The sequence below is a fragment of the Bos grunniens genome, chromosome 2 (genome assembly GCF_055505025.1).
Source record: "Bos grunniens cultivar Pamir isolate PY7600 chromosome 2, Bosgru_T2T1.0, whole genome shotgun sequence".
Taxonomy (NCBI): Eukaryota; Metazoa; Chordata; class Mammalia; order Artiodactyla; family Bovidae; genus Bos; species Bos grunniens.
In genome coordinates, this window is record NC_141166.1 from 111,454,532 (window position 1) to 111,479,695 (window position 25,164).

General features: G+C 36.5%; 1 protein-coding gene across 8 annotated transcripts in view; it reads right to left on the reverse strand.

Moving 5' to 3' along the window:
* Positions 1-488: 488 nt before the first annotated feature.
* The window catches only part of TLK1 (tousled like kinase 1), a 180,922-nt gene continuing 156,246 nt past the window's right edge, over positions 489-25,164 (reverse strand). For 6 of the 8 annotated variants that reach the window (XM_086357586.1, XM_086357566.1, XM_086357558.1 and 3 more), the window contains 9 exons: positions 17,431-17,528; positions 15,196-15,277; positions 11,701-11,792; positions 11,528-11,617; positions 11,202-11,371; positions 10,787-10,922; positions 6,239-6,350; positions 4,491-4,598; positions 489-2,272 (listed from right to left, as the gene is read on the reverse strand). In XM_086357586.1, the coding sequence (XP_086213712.1) occupies positions 2,096-2,272; positions 4,491-4,598; positions 6,239-6,350; positions 10,787-10,922; positions 11,202-11,371; positions 11,528-11,617; positions 11,701-11,792; positions 15,196-15,277; positions 17,431-17,528 (1,065 nt within the window). In that variant the 3' untranslated portion in view covers positions 489-2,095. Of the gene's footprint in view, positions 2,273-4,490; positions 4,599-6,238; positions 6,351-10,786; positions 10,923-11,201; positions 11,372-11,527; positions 11,618-11,700; positions 11,793-15,195; positions 15,278-17,430; positions 17,529-24,145; positions 24,404-25,164 lie in introns of all 8 variants that reach the window. The other 2 variants (XR_015147590.1, XR_015147591.1) reach the window with 2 other exon arrangements.

A 25,164-nucleotide genomic window follows, 5' to 3' on the forward strand; every position in this document is an offset into this window, starting at 1 on the left:
GGCCAGTGATCTAAGTCTGTACCTCTTCTTCAATCTCATGTTAGACATACACATCCACTTATATACCTCACTAAAATTTTAAAACTGGGTATTTTAATTGGGGACTTTAAATAAGTTACTATAATGAACATAGTATTTCAGGATTCAGAAGGATGAAAACTCAACAAAACTGAAAAATTTGCAGACAGCACCTAAAGCACTCAATTAATGCTAACATTCCATTACTATGTCAATAATTTTTAAAATAGGATTTCTATCTTGATCTACAGAGGAACAGGTACAGCCCTTAAGCCATTCCCAATAGGGCTAAGTGTTACTTACCTAGGATTAGCCTTGATAATGGTTATTAGGTATACTTTAACAGCTTGAAACCCCTTCATACTTATCTTGAAGTATACTTCAAGAATTTACTCAGCTGATTCTTAAGTAAAGGAGCCCAGTCAATGTCCTAAGTCTTGAAAGCTCCCTTCAAATGTAATTTCATAGTCTTTAAATTTTAACTGTCATTGTTTATTACTGTTTTGGCTACATTCTCTACAATTTCAGCAGCATCTTAAAGAGACAATGTGTCTATGTACAATGAAAGAACAAAATGGCTTGCAATATCAGAAATTAGAGCCACCATTTAACTGTACAATATTAAGGAGAATCTGTGTTAAACATAGCCTCCTTTTTCAGCAACATGGACAATTTACATGTAAGAATCAGCATTATGAATGTGATGATAAAGAAATTTCTTAAAGGAGTGAAATACAGCATCCTGAAAAATAACGGTTTCTACCATACAAGGCAGTTAGAAAATGTTCACATTTTAACAAATCTGTACAAACCGCAAGAAATTTGTTTAAGGGACTGTCATCCCACCTTGCTGGTTAGAACCTGCTAGAAATGTAGAATTACCATGAACAATTTATAAATCTACTACATATGTGCTCCCACAGCCCTAGAAATCAAGAAACTGATTTCAAGAACTCTTTATGTCCAACATGGATCATTTTTACATGCCTTGATTGTTAACAAATGCCTGCTTTTAATAATCTTTCTATGATGTACAGTCAACTTGCACCTTTTAAGGAGGTCATTTGATTTTTTTTTTTAAGCAAAGAAGCAACACCATTTAGCAGCAATTAAAGCGCCTTCAAGAAGACTTAAAAAAAATACAATATCCAATTAGAAAAGCCATATTTTTAAACATTTGTACAAGAATAAGCTGCTGAAACTTGCTAGTTGAAATATGACATCTGTACAACAATTTACAATAGAGCTAGAAGGGAATTTATCATTATCCTGCATAGAACTGGCCTGCATTTGGTTATATATTGTCACTTGTTTGAATGAACAAGGCCTGGTAACAAAATAAAAATACCTGTTAACAGTTCTAACATGTTGAGAACACTGGAGATACCATAATTTAGTGACTTCAATTGGTTCCAAAATAAGCAGCGCACTTTGTCAGAGGTCTAAAGTATCTAGGAACAGTTCTCCCTTTAACAAAACCAGTGAAAAGAGCAGACGTGATTTCGAGGTACAACCTGGTACAAGCCAGAATAGGCAAATGACGAAGTCTAACTTTGCCCAAAGATTCTCTCACATCCTGTTACTGTAAAACACAACAGCCACTATCATTCCGTTCTTACTTTGGTTGCAGCAGATAAACTGCTGAATGCTGAATAATGTATCCAGGCACTGTATAGTTCTCGTGTTAGAAATATGTCTCATTTTCCATGTGTTTTTAAATAATGAAAAACTACCCTTCGTATTAGAACTCTCGAGTAACAACCAAATGTACTGAAGTATTATAAACGTTATTTACAGTGTTCCCCTCCCCAACAAAACCCACTTTTCTTCAACATGGTATTCCTGTTTCTGTGCAACAGGCAGTCACCCTTCACTGCTTAGGTTACAGTCAGAAGTGTACATTTATTCAGGGTCCATGATCCACTCTCATACAAACGACTCTATGAAAAACTTCAGTTCACAAACAGTTCTCAACCATATCCTGTGTAAAAAAAACAACAAAAACACTCAGAAGCTCTCAAACTCAAGTGTGCATCTGGAAGCAATTCAAAGACATCATGCCGATTTTGGAGGAAAGTCAGTAAGTAAGTATGCTTGAAGAAGGGGGTGTGGGTGATGCTGTCAGCCCAGCCATGTGTAAGTTGCCTGAAGAATTGGATCTTCTCATGTGTGGGAGAAGGTAGGGGTCATTTGCCAGTTGGTGCACATCAAACCTATCTTCTTTTCGGTATGCCAAACAGCGTCTTATAAAGGCCTTAAAAAAAAAATTAAAATCTTTTCTAAGTATTAATAAACTGAATAATACAGATGATGGACACATTTCAGAAAATAGATCTCATTTCACTAGGGAATCAGATTAAAAGAAACCAATAAAATTATTGCAAATCCAACTCTCAATTCTCAGCCTCTAATTGTTCACAGTACTAAATATTATTGCTACCACTTATGGCTGGAAAGCTGTTATTTCTTTTGTTTAAAACAATTTTTATGGAGAATAAAATAAACGTAACATAAAACTGAGCATTTTTAACCCAAGTATACAATTCAGTGACATTAAGCACACTCACACCGCAGTACACCATCACCACTATCCATCTGCAGAACTTTTCATCATGCAGAACTGAAATCTGTACCCATTAGGCAATATCTCCTATTCCTCCTTCCCCCAGCCCTTGGTAACCAGTATGTTCTTTTATGATTCAGCTATTCTAAGCACCTTATGTGAGTGGAATCATACAGCAGTTGTCCTTCTGTGTCTTTCACTTAAGTGTGATGCTTGAGTCATCCATGTCGTAGCATGCATCAGAATTTCGTTCCTTTTTAAGGCTAATATTCCATTGCGTGTATATGCTACATTTTGTTTACCCATTTATCTGTTGGTTGACTTTTCGGTTGTTTTTACTTTTAATTATTGTGAAGTTGGTATACAATATCTGAGTCCTTGCTGCCGCGTTTTTTGGTCTACATATTTAATACCATTTTATATATAAAAACCCTTGTCTACCATTAGTGACAGTTTTACTTCTTTCTGATTTATATGCCTCTTATTTCTTTTTCTTGCCTAACTGTTCTGGCTAGGACTTCCAGTACAGGCATACCTTGTTCTATTCCACTTTGCAAATATTGTGTTTTTTGTTTTTTTCAAATTGAAGGTTTGTGGCAACCCTGCGTCAAACAAACCTATTGGCACCATTTTTCGAACAGCATGTGCTCGCTCTGTCACATTTGGTAATCCTAGCAGGTTTTGACTTTGCATCATGATTTATTTGTGGTGGTCATCAGTGACTTGTTACTTCTGTAACTGTTTGGGGGATGCCATGAACTATGCCCATATAAGACCGCAAGTTTAATTGCTGAAATGACAATAAAGGATTTAGAATATTAAATAAACTTAGTTTCATAAGGCAGTGGCAGGGTTTGAGAGGACTGACTCAATTTTGAAATCATTTTACTCACAGAAGAACTTCTCTCAAAAGCACTGTACACTACAGAAAAACTATTCACGAAAGGAAGAGTCCCATCAATGTGAAGCTGCCTGAGCATCACCACCATGACCAGTCAGCAGCCATCAACAGCAAGGCAAGACCATCCACCAGCAAAAAGACTGGCTGAAGGTTCAGATGATGTCTGTTTAGCAGTTTTTAGCAGGCAAGCATTTTAAATTAAGGTATGTACATTATTTTTTTTAGGTATAATGCTACTGCACTAATTAACAGACAACATTACCATGTAAACATAATTTTATGTGCACCAGAAAACCAAAAATTGTGTGTGACTTCCTTTATTACAATATTCACCTTATTGCAGTGGTATAGAATCAGACCCACGCCATCTCTGGGGTATGCCTGTAAACTGTGTTGAATATGGAATACTGCATTGCTCCCTACAAAACTCCAGAGTCCTCTTTTTCTGAAATTTGTCTTTCGTAAAACAGTCATTCCATTTTCCTGTTAATTTAGTTTAGCCAAGAGAATGATGCCATTTTTTGCTGTAATATTTTCTCCCTAAGGGAGCATACAGCACAAAATGAATGTAGCTATATAACTGGCAAATGAATCAAGAAAAAGAACTTTATCAGAACCACCTAAGACTCTTCATGCCCACCTTTGGTCACGGGCACTGCCTCTGCCCCAGTCTACTGGAGTAATAAGCTATCTGACTTCTAAACACCATAGTTGAGTTTTGTGTCTTTTGAACTTTATGTAAATATAGTAATAGATTATGGTCTCTTTAGCCTGCCTTCTTAAAAGAAATCATGGACTATACTTGGGTCCTTAAAAACTATCACAACCAAAGAGAAACTATCACAACCAAAGCAGCTCTTCTCCAGAGCAAATCGCCCACCCCTATTGGACAGACTTGCCTGTGGCTGCAGTCCCTTTTGCTTTACTTATTAATGTTTACTTTGTTTTAACCACAACTTATGAAATAAAAAAATCACTTCACAAAATTTATTTACATAAATTTGGTACCTTTGCTTCACTGCTTACGACAGGTTTTACAGGGAATTGGACATCAGTGGCTTTTAATATCGTATTTTCTTGAAGAATGTCTTGCTGAGATTGATTGTGACCAAATGGCTTTAAGAGAAATGAATAAAATGTTGAGAAATTTATTTCACAAAATATTTAAACAGATGTTATCACTGAATCCCTGCAGTACAAATGATTTGTGTTTTAAAAAATCTTATTCTTAGTTACTTCCAGGTTGGGATGTATTCTCATAGGCTATAATTGATATAGCAGGCTGAGAAAGACCATCTGATCAATCCTCCACATAGCCAAAACACTATAAATAAGCAATTAAGATGAAAACATTAAATATTTTATTCTGTTTAAAATGTTTAAGAACTACTTCTTAGTAGAAGAAACTATAAGGTTACAGCTGGCACCTGCTAGCAGATATAGTTTTGAAAACAGCTAGTGGAGAAGGCAATGGTACCCCACTCCAGTACTCTTGCCTGGAAAATCCCATGGACAGAGGAGCCTGGTAGGCTGCAGTCCATGGGGTCACTGAGGGTCGGACACGACTGAGCGACTTCACTTTCACTTTTCACTTTCATGCATTAGAGAAATAAATGGCAACCCACTCCAGTGTTCTTGCCTGGAGAATCCCAGGGACGGGGGAGCCTGGTGGGCTGCCGTCTCTGGGGTCACACAGAGTCGGACACGACTGAAGCGACTTAGCAGCAGCAGCAGTGATGTCCTTCAGTTTGATACAGTTCAAACTAGTTTGAAAAGTAGTGGAAACATCTGTGAAAAGTCCAGAGTAAAACACCTTGAGCATGACAAATTAAGTTAAATGAAACAGCTCTGGCTTTGGTCCTAACATGCAGTGAATTCCCAGAGAAGTCCCCGGATCACTTTTCACACTGATGAAGGGATTGAATGGGATAAGGATTAAATATCCATGGTAGTTTGTAGTTCTGACTTCAATATAAAAAGAAGTTTGAGAAACATTAGGACTAGGTTTGACAGAATTTCCCTGAGGAAGCACGGGTGAAACATGCTCAGGCCAATGTGTGTGTGTTTTGGGGGGTTGGGGGAGAATGGGGGTAGAGGATGTGAGAAAGTGAAGAAAATAGTTTTGACTCCATTATTTCTAATGCTACAGAAACATTAGCAGTGTTATTAAAGTAATTCTGATCCATGAAAATTTTAGTAAGTGATGATATATTTAAGATCACCTAAAAAAATTAACATGGGTAACTATGGTTCAGGCATCCAAAATGGAGCTGGGTAGCCATTATGGGTGTGGTTTCAGACACATCCCTGCATCACAGAAAACCTGAACTTTCCAAACTGTATCAAACCAAAGGACACTACTAGTTGTTTTCAAAACCAATTAGCCAATGCTAGCTGCAACCTTGCAGTTTAGAAGTCACCCCCACTTTGCAACTACGTGAACAGCACAGCACCCTTATTTCTGGCCGGCTCCAATCCTAATTCTTAACAATTTATGTAACCTTGCAGTTTTTTTGCCTATAAGCACCCCTCCCTCCTTTGTGTAGAGCTGCAACACAGTTCAAGTGCTTTCTTGGATTATTGCTTTCCAGGCTGTTCCTAACCCCAATGGTTATTTGGGGTTTGTTGTTGCTGTTGTTCCTGCCTTAACCAGGTCTCCATTCTTGACTAAACTGACTTCAAATTAATGAAACTTCAAGAAGAAGAGAAAATTCAACTTCTCTCCATATGGCTGAATCTGCTATACTTTAACTTACCTTTCTACCATAAAGACATTGAAAGAAGATGACTCCAACTGACCACACGTCAACCTTGTTGGAAATCTTCGGCGGTTCCTTTCCAACTACGAAACATTCGGGAGGTAAATACCTAGTTTGGGATGGGGGGAGGCGGGGAGACAGAAAAAAGGAAAGGATATTAACAATTTATAACTTGTAAATGTAAAATCTTAGAACTTTCGTTTTATCCATACATTGAAGGATGTCCTAAACTTTTAAAGCATTTGTATCATCTGACTCTAGCGCCAAAACAAACAACTTTGTGATAAAGTGTGTAAGATACAGTTAACCCTTTAACAACACAGGTTAGAACTGCATGGGTCCACTTGCATGAGGATTTTTTTTTTTTAATAGTAAATACTACATACAGCACTACACAATCCCTGGTTGGGTGAATTTCGGGCCTTTGGAGGAACCATGTATATGAAGGGCAACTCTTTAAGCTACTCTCAGATTTTTGACTGTGTAGAGGGCTGGTGCCTCTCACCCCTGCATTGTTTAAGGGTCAATTATAAATGTGTATTATCTATAGAAATGACAAATTATTGTTAAAACTACAGTGTTCTGAGTAAGTATCCACTAGGACGAAAAAACTCTTCCTATCCCCCTCTTCACCAGTGTTCAAACTCTTCCTAAAACATACATCTGATCAGCCAGTTCTTTTGTTTAAAGAACCTCAACATCACTGGCTAGCAAGGTAAGACCTTGTATCTCTTGCTTGTAACAAACAACCTGTCTTAGTCTAGCAGCAACTTAAATTTCCAAAATCTCTTCCCCTGACCCCCGCAAACTGGCTGCTGCTAAGTCACTTCAATCGTGCCCTACTCTGTGCGACCCCATGGACTGCAGCCTACCAGGCTCCTCTGTCCATGGGATTTTCCAGGCAAGAGTACTGGAGTGGGGTGCCATTGCCTTCTCCGCTCAAACTGGCTAGGCAAAGCCAATTCATTTGGTCCCCACACTGTGCTTCCCCACATGCTTCTGAATATGCTTTTTATGCTTTTATGAATACCTTTTATGCTTGCTTTTACCCCAGTTTGGGCTTCCCCAGGGGCTCGGAGGTTAAAGAATCCGCCTGCAATGCAGGAGATGGGGGGTTCAAACCCTGGATTGGGAAAATTCTCTGGAGAAGGGCATGGCAACCCACTCCAGTATTCTTGCCTGGAGAATCCCATGTACAAAGGAGCCTGGCAGGCTATAGTCTATAGGGTCACAAGGAGTTAGGACTGAAGCGACTTACCATACTCATTTGACATGGTAGCCACCCTTTCTTCAAAATCTGCCTAACTATCACAAGCCTTCTCTGCTTCCCTCCAGGGACCTCTGTTACATTAATTCATTAATCTTTGTGCAGTTTTGAATGGTTGCAGCAACAGAAATATATGGAGCATTCAAAAATACTATCTTTTTAATTTATAAAGTCATAATTTTAGACAAAAGGTAAAAATAGATTGTAATATTTACTTTTACCTTTTACATAAATTTAAACAGCTCCACCAGGATGCAAGCATCTCCCCCCATCTAAAATTTGGATAAACTACAAAGTCCTTAAAAGCAATAATACAGCTAAATGGGAATCTATGGTTTTTTTGTTTTATACTCACTACACTAATAATCACTTAAATTTCAGCAGAACGTTCACAGATGACCAATAGCTTGTATGTGATGTAATCCTTTCCTACCTTCCAAATCAAGTAAAAAGCCAGGTTTGTTCTATGAAAAGTATGTATTTTCTGTAGGTTTATGTGTGTGTGTGTAACTGAAAACAAGAATGCCTCTCAAACACTATGCTATACTGTCCCTCAAGGTAAAAGGGTGTAAGCAAGGAGAGAAAGTATAGGAATAGATACCAAAGCTTTTCAGGAAAAATGACCAACAGGATTTAGTGAATGCTTGCATTTGAGACCTGAGAGGCAAGAAGAAATAAAACTCACTTTCTTCTAAGTGATACTGACAGGGGATGAAAGGCAATTTGTAAAGGCACCATGACACATACTTTAAAAGTTTGTATAGGACATTGTTTACCAAATACATATCTTAAAAAACTAATGATTAGAAACTAACCATTTTGGGAAACATTGTTTCTATAAGAAGTGTAATTCCAGGTTCCTAACATGGAAATGCCATGACTTTACCACAGAGTACCCTAAACATAAGCGTCCCTGCTGCCCATCTGCCAGGGAAATTCCATTGCCTTGCCCTACACTAGGGAAACCGGAGTGAGAGGAAAACGGCATGTGGGAATCTCTGCAAAGGATTATCTATTATTTAGAACATGGTTTCAAGCTGTTTTCCACAGAATTTAGGGTTCTACCAAGCAACTAGGATTCTAAGATTCTGTGGTGAAAAAAGGAGTCTTGTTGCTAAAAGAAGAAAGACTCAAGATTACTTACTGATTGAGGGTTCCGACCTTCAAGGAGTTACCGGTTTGAATGATAATTTTCTTTAAACATGTATTTTAAAAATCTATGACATACTGTATTATATTCCTAAAAAAATGCCACAAGCATAATTTTAAAGCTCTAAAATGGCTTTACATGAATACATGGATATGACTAATCCCTATTCTGAAAAGTAAAAATGCATACAAACTTGTAGCATTTTCTATTGCCCAGGCTAACTATATTCTAGAAACCCTAAAGTCACATGTATGTTTGTAATCACCATCCTGCTCAGTGAGGCTGAGTACAGCTATCTCCCTTCCAATTAAGATTTCACTCCTTTTGCTAAATTCATTCATTCTGAAAACTAAATTTTTTTTGAAAATTCACAATGAAGTAATTTTTGTCAACACCTAGGTAACTGTGAAGGAATGGCATTCATTTAGACTCATGTCCAAAAGATCAAGATTGTACCAAATTTCTCTTCTCATTCATGATCAACAAAACATCCATCTCAAACAAAAACTGTAACCACAAAACCTGTACAGAGAGGGCTTAATACTTACTGCTTTTAATAGCTAAGATGTTATATTAAGTATTATTATTCATAGTAAAGTAATGCTCAAAATTCTCCAAGCCAGGCTTCAGTAATATGTGAACTGTGAACTTCCAGATGTTCAAGCTGGTTTTAGAAAAGGCAGAGGAACCAGAGATCAAATTGCCAACATCTGCTGGATCATGGAAAAAGCAAGAGAGTTCCAGAAAAACATCTATTTCTGCTTTATCGACTATGCCAAAGCCTTTGACTGAGTGGATCATAATAAACTGTGGAAAATTCTGAAAGAGATGGGAATACCAGACCACCTGACCTGCCTCTTCAGAAACCTATATGCAGGTCAGGAATCAAGAGTTAGAACTGGACATGGAACAACAGACTGGTTCCAAACAGGAAAAGGAGTACATCAAGGCTGTATACTGTCACCCTGCTTATTTAACTTCTATGCTGAGTACATCATGAGAAACGCTGGGCTGGAGGAAGCACAAGCTGGAATCAAGATTGCTGGGAGAAATCTCAATAACCTCAGATACGCAGATGACACCACCCTTATGGCAGAAAGTGAAGAGGAACTAAAGAGCCTCTTGATGAAAGTGAAAGAGGAGAGTGAAAAAGTTGGCTTAAAGCTCAACATTTAGAAAACTAAGATCATGGCATCCAGTCCCCATCACTTCATGGCAAATAGATGGGGAAACAGTGGCAGACTATTTTTGGGGCCTCCAAAATCACTGCAGATGGTGACTGCAGCCATGAAATTAAAAGACGCTTGCTCCTTGGAAGAAAAGTTATGACCAACCTAGACAGCATGTTAGAAAGCAGAGGTGTTACTTTGCCAACAAAGGCCCATCTAGTCAAGGCAATGGTTTTTCCAGTGGTCATGTATGGATGTGAGAGTTGGACTATAAAGAAAGCTGAGCGCTGAAGAATTGATGCTTTTGAACTGTGGTGCTAGAGAAGACTCTTGAGAGTCCCTTGGACTGCAAGGAGATCCAACCAGTCCATCCTAAAGGAGATCAGTCCTGAGTGTTCACTGGAAAGACTGATGTTGAAGCTAAAACTCCAATATTTTGGCCACCTGATGAGAAGAGCTGACTCAATGGAAAAGACCCTGATGCTGGGAAAGATTGAGGGCAGGAGGAGAAGGGGACGACAGAGGATGAGATGGTTGGATGGCATCACCGACTCAATGGACAGGAGTTTGAGTAAATTCCAGGAGTTGGTGATGGACAGGGAGGCTTGGCGTGCTGCAGTCCATGGGGTCACGAAGAGTCAGACACAACTAAGCAACTGAACTGATTCAAAATAAACATCACTCACTCTAACATTACAGAACAAGATTCACAAATTCTTCACATTAGGAATTTCTGGCTGGTAGTCACTGATGCCAAATTTCTCTTCCTCCAGTTTCCTGATACTTACAGTTAAGGCAGGATGAGAAAAGAGGGCTGATGCCAGTAGTCTCAACTCAGAGACTTCGTATCACCACCCTTATCACACCATAGTACTCTCAAAGGCACACGAAAATAAACTCTCTTTGAAAAGACTGGGCACTGACCTAGATAATTTTGGTGTTTTTAATAATACACTTACCAGTATGTGCCTGCCCCCTGGGATGTTAGATCCATTCCATCTACACCATAGCTATCATCATCCATGATCTTGGACAGACCAAAATCCGTGATTTTTATTTCTCCACATGCTGTTCCATCTACCAGGAGGATGTTTCCTAAAACAAAGTTTATTTAATGATACAAAGATGAAAAACATTATGTTTACTACGAAAGCTGATTTGGGGGAAATAAATAATACATTTAGTATACATATGTAAAATTTTTAATTAAAATACACATTTAAAATATAATTGCAAAATATAGCAATATTATTTTAAAAACACTTCAGGTTCTATTAGTATGCCACTGTCTCTTAAAAACTACATCACAAAGCATATTTTCAGATAATTATATTCTTTAAAGCTTAAAAACTTAAGACAAATTTTATTAATTACCTGGCTTAAGATCATAATGTATAATAGGGGGTTTTATTTCATTGAGATATCTTAGTGCATTTACAATTTGCATTACAATAGACCTAGCTTCTTTCTCTGACATTAACTTATGTTGCTTCAGATAGAAATCCAAGTCATTGCCTTCACAGTATTCTAACACTGTACAAAACCTACAATGGAGAAAAGAAAAAAATCAGACACAAAATATTAGCCAATACTTCAGAGTCACAATGGACAAATGAGTATTTGTATCATCACTACAGAATAGGGGAAGCAAATGCCAACATGTCTTTTCTTAAAAACTAAGTCTGTTTACATTCACTTACGTATCTGTATCCAAGGAGAAATAGTCATAGAGTTTAACTATTCTGGGGTGATCCAGTTCTTTGTGTATTCTATACTCTCTGCAGGCATGTCTACGAGAAGGAGAGTGTATTAATTCTCCATGGCCATTAAATGTATTTTCAAAATTGATAAAAATCAAAGAATTAATATTTACTTGTGGTAGTTTTCCTTCTTCTCATCCCTCCAGCTTTTATTAAGCTGGTGGATCTTCACAGCAGCATATCTTTGTTCATAAAGGTCAAAAGCCTAGGATTAAAGGAACAGAGAAGACTTTGAACCAAAGACCAACTGAAGAGCTCACTTTTTTGGGGGGGTAATAATTTTGCAGTAATATGGAACTAGAATATACACTTTTATACTATAAAATATACTACTTTTGGTAGTCATCTCTGCTAAGATTATAGTTCAGTGGCACATTTATTATCAGAAACAAGATACAAATTTCATGATGTTAAATCAGAGTAAACCTTAATGTGAATTTTCATGTTCAAGTTTTATAAATGCCAATATACTGAATTAAGATTAAACAATAAAGCTTTTTTTAAAAAAAAAAAAAGAAAACATAGAGCTTCTCCTCTATACCAGCAGCAGCAGTAAGCAGCCAGGAAAACAGGTGACTTTAATACTTTTTTGGTGGATTGGATGAAGTAAACTTTTTCCTCTATCTTTTCCTACAGACTCCATGTTTTTTCCCCACTTGTTTGAAAATTAGTTTATTAAAGTTCTAAACTTTTATTACAAAATTAAACATAACCATATATAATTATCCCATATCAGCAATTATTCCTTAATCTCATCTCAAGATACGTTTTTATACTGGTTTGTTCAAATTATCAGCCTATTTCTTAAGAACGAATGATCAATATTTTTTAAGGCTTCAGGTGACTTTTTCTTTTTTTCTAAAAAACACTGCATATCATGAAAAAGTTAATAGTTTAGGTTCTACTGTAACTTATATACAAAAAGTGCTCCTTTAAGAAAACACTTAAATAGCTTACATATTTATTAAGAAGAAGGTTCATAGCTTCCACTCCCTCTATCAATTTAACCTTAAAATAAGCAGGGGGGGGGTAAACTGCTTGTCACAGAATTATAAAAGCATGAGATCTGAAATCACAAAGGATGCAGTAATTAAGAATATTCACTTTGGAGTCAGATAAACTTATTAGATGTGTTACTTTGTGCTAACAAAGTCTCAAAGTTTGGATTGTTGAAGAGAATTAAATGGGGTGAAACATATAAAGTGTTTAGAATAATACATGATTCACAATAAATACCCAATAGACATTAGCTAAGTTTTAAACAACAGAAAAGAAAAAAAGTTCAGGTAGGAGAAAGCAAAAAGAACATAATAAGTTTATTAAAGAACTTACAAGCAATCACAGTAAGAAGAAAAAAAAAGTAAAAAATGAAATTCTAAAGTTATCATTAGTGTATACTGATTATAATGTAAGACACATCTTTCAAAGTATACCTTCCCATAAAGCTAAGATGGTAATCACTAAGCAACTGATTCAATATTTTCCACAAAGTCTATTTTTTGATTTACAATCTGCTGCTTTGTTTCCCAAGGGACATGGCAAGAAAGAAAGGACTTTGAAGGGGTCAGAGGGAGCTGTCATTAGTATTTAAATCAACAATAGGGATTTAAGACATTAGGGCCCCAACAATCTGCATTTTCTAATTTCTATGTAAGATTTTCTTCAAGAGAAAAGTCTCTTTTAGCCCCTATCTGTGAGACTAAAAACAGTGGAAATACTACTGGGCAGTGGCGGAAGACCGCCATGAAAGCTATTAGAAGCAACAGAGACTGGGCTACTTTTAGGATAAGCCAGTGCTAGCTATGGTGATTTAGATCCACCATGAGCTATTATGATCTTCTTTTTTCTACCTTGTGGCCTGGGTAAGACTACTCAACACTTAAGTGCCCAGATAAACTACCATTAGAATCAAAGAAACAAGAACTGGAAGAGGGCTCACAAATCACTCTTGATGGGTGATACTAATGCTTATCCAAGTTAACAAAACAAAAACTAGTTCATGGTTGAACCAAGATCGGAAATTAGTTCTCTGAATCCAAATCCCATCATTTCTCCAGAGTCAGAACTGGATACAGGTTGTCTCTTGAACAGAGAGGATTTCTAATAACACTTTGATAAGCTTACATTTACTCAACACCAAAATTCTATGTGATTTACCTGATAGTTCATTTAATCATTACAATGATCCCATGGACTGTTAAACAGTCCCAGATGAAGACAGGATGATAAAGCAATAAGCCAAAGTTTAGACAGCTGGTAAACAGCAATCAGAATTAGGATTCAAACTCAGCCTGTTTGGCTTCAGAACCTAAGGTCTTAATCACTGATTATACCAATACATAATGAAGCTCGAAGTGTTACAAAGAGCTTATAAAAGGCAGATTAATAGGGAAGCCTTCAATAGGAACTAAAGTTTAAGGTGAGACTATTACCTTCATTATGACTTCATCCTAACTAAGAGTAAATGGGAAAGCCACTGGGGCTTATAAGGCAGGGGAGTGAGATGATCAGACTGCATTTTCTAACAAGGCCATTCTAGCTGCAGCATACACACAAATGGACTGGAGAAACTCAATGTCCAGCAAGAGGTGATTGGCTAGGAGATTAGAGCAGCAAAGCAAACAAGAGACAATGAGGCTTTGAGCTGAGATAGAGAAGGGTCCTTGCTGGATTTAAGAGAGCTTAATGACACTAGTAATGACATACACCAGAGACTGGTTATGCTGGAGGAAGGGGGTTAGGGGAAAGATGTAGTGAAAAACGGCTTTCATTCTTCATTCAAGTTTTTCAGGGAAGGAACTGGGTAGATAAAAGGCAGTGCTGTGTATTAAAGTGGGGAGCGGTGTTTTTTTTTTTTTTTTTTTTAAGGGAGGAAGGTGTGGGAGGAGAGGAAGATAAGCTTCTATTTCACATGTGAGTTTGCAGTACTTAGGAAGCATCCACATTAGGTCATGTAAATCTGCAGGTATGGGGCTCAGAAAGAAGTGTGGGTAGATAGCTACATATATACATATGTATACATATGTATCTATATCTGAAACCAAATAGGTGATAACTCAGTGAAGAGGAGGGGGATATATTTGAAAAGGAGATTAAGAATGATAAAGAAATTTGGGAACACAGTATTTAAAGGTTGGTCAGAAAGACAATACAGAGCAAAAAAAAAAAAAAAGGTATAAAGTATTAAATGTGATGAATAAAAATTTCTGCATTCATATATATTTGAGAAACACTGGCCTTGAAACAGGTAGAAATTAGGGTAAATCCAGGAAATATAAGGACTTGTAACACATGTTTAAGGGATATAACCTTATCATATATGTACTATATTAAATGGCTACCTGCCCATCTTGATTCTAATGGCTGTTATTATTTGTATCAGGTTGGTCAGTGGTAATCAGCTACCAAATATCAGAGGGTCTGCAAAGGCACAAGGATAGTTTATAGACTCTCGAGATAACATAAGCCATCACAGACTCTTTTTGCAATGAGAAGACATAATTTCCCAGTCAAAAAATCATAAAAACAATAAACATGTACTTCTTAACCACATACTCCTATATCTTTGCTATATTAGTGTGAAGAACAGAAAAAAATATGTACATTACCTTATATACTTCACTAAAGCCACCTCTACCAAGCAGATGGAGCAATAAATATCTTTCATTTAACGTTGGGTGATCTTTGAACCTTAAGGGTGGGGAAAAAAACACTCATGCACATGAAAACACACACGAAAAGGTCCTGTCCACAGCACAGCTGTGCTCTACCCTACTCCTGGCTCTCTTCCCTGCTATTCTGAATTCTATTCCATACTTCTTTCTCTACCTGCATGACTATCACCCATCTCAGCGCTTTGGTGTTCACAAAGCCCAACATTCAGCTCTTAAGCTGAATATTCAAGTTCAATGACCAATTATAGCACTGTGATAAAGACCTACCAACTACTGTATTACTAAGAGCTTTATAAAATCCTGTATCTATTCATCAGGAAATACTTCCCTTATGAAAACATACTTTTATCTGGGAGTTTTAATTAAGTTTTATAGTACTGACAGAGGATTAAAAATAATTATAAGCTGACTTTCATTCATGGTTAAATTTTATAGTCTTTGCCTTTTACAAATAAAATTTTAATTCCCAATCAAAAAAGAAATGCTTAAAAAAAAAATAAAACCCACCACAAATAAAATTATTTAAGGTTTATCACACCTGCTACACACTAAGCACTCACATGTATTATCTCATTTGGTTCTTAACTAACCCTCTGAAGTAGGCCCTGCTACTACCTCTATTTTACAGATGAGGGCACTACTGCACAGAAAGGTTAAGTAACTGTCCAGGGTCAACAGCTAATACATGGCAGGGTTTCACAGAAAACATGGTTCCAAAATGTACACTCTTGATTCTTAAACGGGAGGGGGAAAAGTCAATGACAGTTTTATAGTCTCAGATACAAAATATACATGGTATTTTATTCAATGTCAACACAACTTTGACAATTTAAGTTTTTCTTGAGAATTATTAGAGATTTCTGTTTAGTTTTAAAGCAAAATGTAGGAAATTTCCTGGTAGTCCAGTGGTTAGGACTCAGTGTTTTCACTGCCGTGGCCCATGTTCAATCTCTAGTTGGGGAACTAGAATCCCACAAGCCATGTAGCCAAAAAAAAAAAAAAAAAAGAAAGGGAAATATAACAATTCATTTAATTTTCATCAAGTGGATTAAGTTATATCCACAACCAAGCTTGGGCATAATTTTCAGAACAGTCAACTATAAATTAGCTTTGACTTATCTGCTTTATTAGAATTTATCTGGTATAATTAAGTATATTCCATAACTATGTTATTTCATTTACCTTATATATTGGAATGATTATGTTCATAAACAGGCCTTCTTTTAAGCAAGATATTTCATGGCAGAAATAGGCCACTTCCAATTCTGACACTCATTTAGGTCATGAAGATTTAAATTATATAAATCTGAAAGTGTAAATAAGACATCCTTCCTGTCCTCTACACAGACTACATCCAATTAATGCCTTTCTTTATTTCTGTCTTCCTCATAAAGCTCCCACCTGTCCATAGGCATTTTCTCTTTGAATTCCTTTAGTGTTTAAATAAATCTGATTAGGGATTAAGGACAGAGACTATAATTTAAACTGCTCTTCTATTTCTTCTTTACACAATGCTGGATACACGGTTTAATGAAATCCCTTTAGCTGAAACGATTTCTTCTTCACTACTGTAACACTAACTTTGGTATTTAGTCAACAAATATGTATTCTGTGCCTACCATACGCCAGAAACAGGTTTAGGTTTGGGGGATATAGCAAGAACAAAACTAAATCCCTGCTCTCATGTAGCTTACATTCCAGTGAAGGAAACAGATAAAAGAACTGGAAAAAAAATGTAATTCCAAATACTGATAAATGCCAAGAATAAAAAGCAAGGTAAGGATACTGAGAGAGGTGATGGAGTAACGCCAGGACTGATATTTTAGACAGGGTGGCCTTTCTAGTGACCACCTGGAGTGAAATAAGTAAGCCACTCATATGTCCAGAGGAAGAATATTTCAGGCAGAGAAAATGGAGAACAGAAGAGCCTTGAGATAGGAATGACATGTGATCAAGGGAGCCAGTGTATATATGACATATAAGCGAGAGGAAAATGAGAGAGGTGGGGTGGTGAGGTGCCTGAGACCGGATCATACAAGGCCTTCCGAGTCATGGGAAGGACTTTATTTCTATGATGAAGTCCCTCAACAAGGAAATACTGTGTTTATGATCTCCAAGGGGAGATAATCTTTTATCATGTAATACTGTAAAATACAAATAATGACTTACTGTGAATTATCTTCATTATTTATTCTTTTGAGCTCTCGAATATGAAGATTTCTGACTCTTTCCAAACGTTCAAGTTCTGCCTGGATTTCTGCCTCTTCCTGAAAATGAAAAGAGGGGACTATAACAAGCTCAATCTATTGGTGATATAAAAAAGATGTTTTTACTCATGCACCAATTTTTTTTTTTAACAGTGATGGAAAGAATAGTGTATTATAAAGTACCACTGAGTTAAAAGATCGAAGTGCTCTTTTCAATGCCTGAAAGATAAGAAAGAGATAAGGCAAAAGCCTATTTCAAGAAACCAACCTCCACATGAAAATCTCTGTACTATAAGAAATCTATTTTTATAATGTCTAAACTAAAAATGACTGCAAGGTAGTCTGAAACTGACTTATAACACAAAATGAGCTTAAGTTTTATTTCTGATACATTCAAATTTTAATTTATGAGGGAATAATTTACTAATACAAAATAAATGAAGATATTTCACAATAGATAAAAGAGGAAGAAAGGTAAAACACAAAACTACTGATTATTCAGAGACCTTACAACATTTGGAATACACAAACACACACGTACAATCAGACCAATCACTTTGGATAAATTCCACTACAATTTTAAAGAGACTCTTAAAACAAAAATTATGTGACTAGCTGTGATTTAGATCCTTAGTCATCAGAGCACACCTAGGCAAATCCTAAAGGAATTTACTTTAACATTCATTAATCTAAAAATTCTGATATTTTCATGTCTCAATATATACAATTTTTAGAACATTTAAAAGACACCAAAACAAACAAAACCACCCATTACACACACCTCTTTGTCAATATAAATACTATTAAGACAAGAACATAACCAAATTTCAGTGAAAAGTTCTAGAAATGCCCATTTTATAATATTTTTGAAGAACTATTAAGTAAACACAGACTGCCTTGGCCTAAATGTATAACCATTATAAATCTATATACAACATGGAATAGGGATCATTTCTGAATATTATACTTAAATATTTCTGCTTTTCATTAGCACTGTCTCATAATGATTTATCTTCTAAAATTAAAAAAAATCCTTTGTCTCAAAAAATCAACAATTCTGAAATTTACTCTGAAAGTATATTTCATTGTAAGGCAAGATAACAGACGTATAAAAGTCTATTACGCCATTATCTATAGTCTCAGTGTCATAAAGAAAAACAAATGTTCACAGATTAAAAAACTAAGTATGTTTATATTCTACTTGACCTTAAGATTATATTAGTTATTTAAAAATGAAACGCAACCCCTACTTGTTGCAGATATTTAATGTAAATTAGGCATTAGATAATACATGCTGCTGCTGCTAAGTCGCTTCAGTCGTGTCCGACTCTGTGTGACCCCATAGACGGCAGTCCAACCAGGCTTCTCTGTCTCTCGGATGCTCCAGGCAATACTGGAGTGGGTTGCCATTTCCTTCTCCAATGCATGCATACATGCTAAGTCGCTTCAGTTGTGTCCGACTCTGTGCAACCCTATGGACAGCAGCCCACTAACTCCTCTGTCCAGGGGATTCTCTAGGCAAGAATACTGGAGTGGGTTGCCATTTACTTCTCCATAGATAATACACAGAAACCACTGAAGATGAACTTTTCTAAAATTTGTGGGAGAGTTCTCTAAAATACACTAAATTCTCTGAAATTTCCTCATTTAGTGTAGCTTCAGTCACAAATATTTCTAATTTTAATGAAAATAAGAAAAAAAGGTAAGATAATGTTCCAGGGGATTAAATAGTTTCATTATAAGGACAGGAAATAGATTCAAAAGCTTTGCAACAATAAAGTCAAACCATAGTTCAGTTATCTCAATTCAGTTACATAAAGCAGAATAAGAAACTGGCCATATAGGTGTGTCCATAAATATGAAAAAATTCAAATTCAATTATATCACAGAACACAGAAAGAGGTAACTTACTTTTTTCAGATTACTAACATTTGCTGCCTTAACATTTGCTGTTAATTTCTTACACATGTATGAAGCTACTAAACAGTAAACTGGTATAATTTTAAATAATCTGATAAAACGGTGAAATGCTTATTAGAATTGCCAGCAAAAATACTTGTTTCAATTTTTACTTGAAATTGTGGTATGGGGATACTTATTATTTGAAAAGTGAATTTATAGAAATTCTATTATAAATATATAATTTTGAGACAACTAGATTGTTCACACATAATTACATTTGTTTTATAATTTTTGGTAATCAGATGTTTATACAATGGCAGTAATCAATATTACGAAACAGTTACTAAAGAAAATAAAATACATGTATGTGCCAGTTAAACAAGCTTTTATTCCTCTATAAAACATGCCAAGTATGGGCTTCCCTAGAGGCTTATATGGTAAAGACTCTGCCTGCAATGCAGGAGACCAGTCTGATCCTTGGATCAGGAAGATCCCCTGGAGAAGGGAATGGCTACCCACACCAGTGTTCTTGCCTGGAGAATCCCATGGACAGAGAAGCCTGGCGGGTTCCATGGGGTTACAGAGTCAGATAACACTGAGCGACTAAGCACACACATACACATGCCCCATAAGATCTTGTAATACAAAAGGACAGGCAAGCTTCATTCAGTCTGAACTGTAAAGTTTACAGGAAAAAACCCCCAAATGTCAGGAGGACTAGTTAAAACAAACAGCTGGATCCTAGCTGTTTAAGAGGAAAGGTCAAGGGAAGGAACTATAACTGAGTATATGCAGATACACGTAAATCTTCCATAGTCATCAGTAAATATATTTACATATTCCATATTGTAATTCAGTATTTATTCCAGTATCTTGGATCTCAAAACAAAGTGACATATTTCTAGGGGAAAGATAATTCAGCAACTCTAAGTACCTTTTCTCAAATCCCACTGAGTAAAAGTATATATTCTATTATGGATTGAAGGCTTTGTGTTCCTCCCAAATTGTGTATGTCTAAGCCCTAACCCCCCAGTGTGATGGTATTTGGAGAAGGGGACTCTGTAAGTTAAGCGTTAGCTTAGGTAATGAGACTGGAGCCCTCTTGATGAAATCTAGTGGCTTTTTGAGTAGGAAGAAAGAGATCTCTCCTCCCAACCCCACCACCTCTTTGTGGCAGCACAGAGAAAAGTCACATGAGGATGTGAGAAGATGACCATCTACAAACTAGGAAGAAAGCTACAGAAACTAAACCCGAGGCTCCCCTGGTAAAGAATCTGACTGCCAATGCAGGAGACACAGGTTCGACCCCTGATCCAGGAAGATCGCACATGCGGCAAAGCAATTAACCCTATGCGCAGCAATTATTCAGCCTGTGTTCTAAAGCCAAGGAGCCGCAACTACTGGAAGCCTGCATGCCCTAGAGCCCACGAGCCACAACGAGAAGCCACCGCAAGGAGAAGCCCACAAAGCAACAAAGACCCAGCACAGCCAAAAGTAAATGAATGATTAAAGAAAAAAAAAGAAACTAAACCCCAAGGGACCTTGATCTTGGATTTCCAGCCTCTAGAACTATGAGAAATAAGTTTCTGTTGTTTAAGCTGCCCAGTCTATGGTATTCTGTTACAACAGCCTGAGCCTGTTACTTATTCTCTCCTTATAGAAGGGAATTCCATTATGGAATGGAATCCTCAAACACATGGGAAAGGTAGGTCAAATTACTAAAATAAAAGAGAGGTAGTCCAGAATGGAGATCATGCTTAGTAAGAACACTAAAGTTCAATACTCTAGTCAGCCACTAGCTAAGCAATTTACAGCAGAAAAGGTCTAAGAAGAAACAGCATCTCTGGAAAAGAATTGGTTTCTGTAGGCAATTATGGTGTTGAAGGAACACGAATAAGAAAAGATCCTACTAGAGAGAGGGAGGTAGGTTTGGTAATCACATACAATAAAAGGACATCGTTCTTTCCCGGTTTAGACAAAAAGATATGGCAATAAACCTTAACAGTACATACTACAGCTATTTTAACGGTATTTTAAAATAAGATCTAATATCTGAATTACTTGAATATATATTTTTAAAAACCCAGGTTAGACAAGTATACAATGACCTCAATACTGCCTCATTTAAGTAACCTGCAAAACATAGCACCTTCCAAAATTTTTAACTTTAAAAATTTATATGCAAAGTAAAACCAGTTTGTCCCTCAATAGATATTTAGCATACAAATACTTTCTATTTGTACTCAAGAGTCCCTTCCGGCAACTTAATATCCCCTTGGCTCAACATTCTAAGCTAAAAGTATGCTACAGCAATGTAGAATCTTCGTAAAATGCCAAGTTAAATAAAATGCAGGTTAAAACTGCTAGGCAGACTTGGGGTATTTTTTGAGCATTTCTCTTAATGGCAGTTTTTAAAAGGGCAATTATTTTCTTTTAAAGTAGGGGTGCGTAGGCATTAAACTATAAAACTTACAAGTTATATAGTAATGCATTTTACATGTAAAGCTAATGCATTTCCTGTAAAAGTTGAACATACTATTGAATAGTTTAAACTTCTTTAGCAAATCTTTAATATATTACATGTTAGCCCCACAAAAACCCCTCAATTTTGAAAAGCTGCCTTTCTATAAAAGATAAGATAGAATTTGAGAATCTGAGAATTTCTGATGTATCATTCTCAGCTTGCCTATAATTCATGTGAGTTGGGAGAAGAAAAGAGTTTGTGTGGTATATTATGAAGATAGTGGAAACAGGGAAAAGCTTATCATTTACAATAGTATATTTGGGAGCACCATAACAACATTAGTCCGTTTGAGAAAACTATTAATAGTTCAGAATGAGGTTTCAACATATTTAATACCAAATTAATTTTAGTAATGTAATGATACAATAAAGTTAGTATCTCCAAGTCCTCAAATAAGTTTTAATTTCATAAAATATTTATAATGTCATTCCGAAAGTCTATCACTAGGAAAGTGAAAGGTGAAATTAACAAAAGGCGCTATTAAAAGCTAACAGAAAGGGCAGTGCAGAAAAGAATTAAGAAAATTATTACCAATTTACTTCAAATTTGTAATTTTTCTCTATTATATTCTTTTATATATCCTACATATGGATATAAGAGACACGAACCATTGGAAATATGAACCAATAAAAAAAACTACATTGAACGTATAGAGATCAGTTTTGAAACTACTGCCCGTAATACTCTCTTTGCTCAAGTATGACCGTACAGATCGAGGGAGTAGGGTAGGAAGAGGAAAAAGGACAAATACTGTGGAATTCCTGGTGGGGGACTCTTTCCTAACTATGTATATGATGTCTCCGTCGATCCTGAGTCGCTGAGCTGGATATTACAGAGGGGAACGTACTGGGTCTCCCTCAAGTGTGTTTAACTGGCTTAGATAATTACTTTAGAACTTTAATGTTTTCCTCTCTCTATTTCATTTCCTTCTTTGGTGGGCTGGGGGTCATTCGCCTCTCCTTGATGAATAAACACACACATCAAAAACCCTAAATGGGAGTAAGTGTTAAAATGGACAATCGGATTGTCAGTTCCCCCATTCTATTTAAACAAACCAAACCCTATATTCTCAGCAGCAAATAAATATAACAGTTCAACTGACTGGCAAATTATAAATATCCAGTACACTTCCTGAAAAAGAAATCACAGCTTCTGTATTAAGGGGATGAAATTTCTTGATGTTGAAACTAGCTAAGGTGCTGACACCAAACCCTAGCACCTACAGGTACGATGCCTTGCTACATTTTCTTCCAGCTTTCTGCCTCCTTTTAACCTTTTGCAGGGTTCTGGTGGATTCCATATTTTTTAAAAGTATGGAAAGGTTTAACATTCTATACAATAATGAGAAGAGCCTAGTCTTCTAGACTCTATGTATATGCATATAAACAGCATGGAGTTACAGTTTTTGGCCACTGGCCAAACAACTGCCTTCTCTTTTTTGTGAAATTATGACCTCTAAACTGAATTTACAAACCTGAATAAACTCTGCCCAATGGTTAACATGATCTAAGATTCTTTCCAAAATTCAAAGAATGCCATTGCCTACACAACTGGATTAATATAAAAATCTACAAACGTGAAATACATTTTATCACTAAATTTTCACTCTGGTAAGTGAACACCATCTATTACCGGGTAAAGATGTGTAACTACAGATGGGGTGAGCCAGAACTATGCTTGCAGGTTCACAAGGAGAGCAGGACGCAGAGTACACACACCAGTAGCTTTCCTATCTACAGCTAGTGCCGTGCTCTCTCAGGCATCGCTTTCACAGACTAGCACTCGTTTTTAAACAGAGGCAGAACTATGCACAAGATGTCAAGTTTAGAATTCCAACACTCTTGGCACTTTTCTTGCCCACACATACCAAGAACTTGGGAACCTTGTATATTCTTTGTGGGCTTAATGGTGACTTTTTCTAGCGTGATGAATGCATTTTCACTAGACTTCACTGAAAACTACTTCCTACACAAGTAGCGTCTTGTGTATTGTTCTAGAGAAATGTAACATACAATGTGGTTGGCTTTGAGAGAAAATTTTCTTGAATATAGAGGTGCACATGCAGTTTAAGCCCTCCAGCATTACCTATTTTCACATTTTTATTCATACCTAAAGTGACAAGAGGTGTCACATACACAAACGTATTCTTTGTGGTCATACTAAGGATTTGATAAATCAGATGACAATGGTATTCTAGAAAGAAAGACCAAAGGAGATATCAAACTTCAAGAATATTTGGGGATTAATTCACCTAAAACCAATGCCCTGTATTCTCCACTGTTCAAAAGGCTTGCAGACAATCCATTGTCTTCCATTTCAACTAGTTGCATGGTCCACTGTGAAGGAGTGAGAAAAGAGCTGTGTGCTTGTTCTTGACCTGTAAAGATTTCATCATGGAAGATTAATACTGATGCTGCTGCTGCCTGTTACTGGTTGTTTCTCTTTGCAGGTGCCAATATCGGTCAGAGAACAGGATTTCAGTGGCAGAGTTGTTGCTATACTGTTATCTCTTCAGAACGGAGGCACAAGGAGAGATGAATGCCACATCGCAAGGAGCAAAGGAGAAAGAGAGAAAGAAATGGTGTCAGGTGGCATGTTGGATGCGATTTTTGTTTTAGTAGAGATTGAGATGACCGTAATTGTTTAGCTGATTCCTTTGGTCTGCAAAGATACACTTGTGTTGGTGCTGATGGTTCTTGACTAATCCTGTTTCAATTACAAGCTGGTTATGTTTTTCCTAAAAGCTTCTGGTATTTAAATTCACGGTTTATAACTCTCTCTCTCACACACACACCCCAAAACACATACATTAAAGTCAATCCCTACTACACTATCTAATATTCCATACTGAGACGTCAAATCTTCTATATGCATTCTCTCCAACTAATCAAATATTTTAAATCCAGAAGACCAAAAATTCGAACACTAGAATAAACACCTCCACACGCTGTTCACATCACAAACTTGAGTCAAACAGCAGTGGTGTGATGTAGTTATTGGTCCTGATAACTTTCAAAATTCTTACTTTCTCTTTATTTTGGGGTATTATGATTGGTAATTTATATTTTTAAAATAATATTATGACTAGAGAGAATCTATTACAAGGAAGATGGTTTACCAGGGATTTTTTAAAAAGTTGTTTATGTTAGTTTAGTAATAATCCTTGGAAAGCACATCCACATAGTTTTGTTCAATTCTAGAATTAAGATTGGAGTTATACAAACAACCACCTAGTAGAACTCCTCAAATTACAAAGATAAACGACTTTCT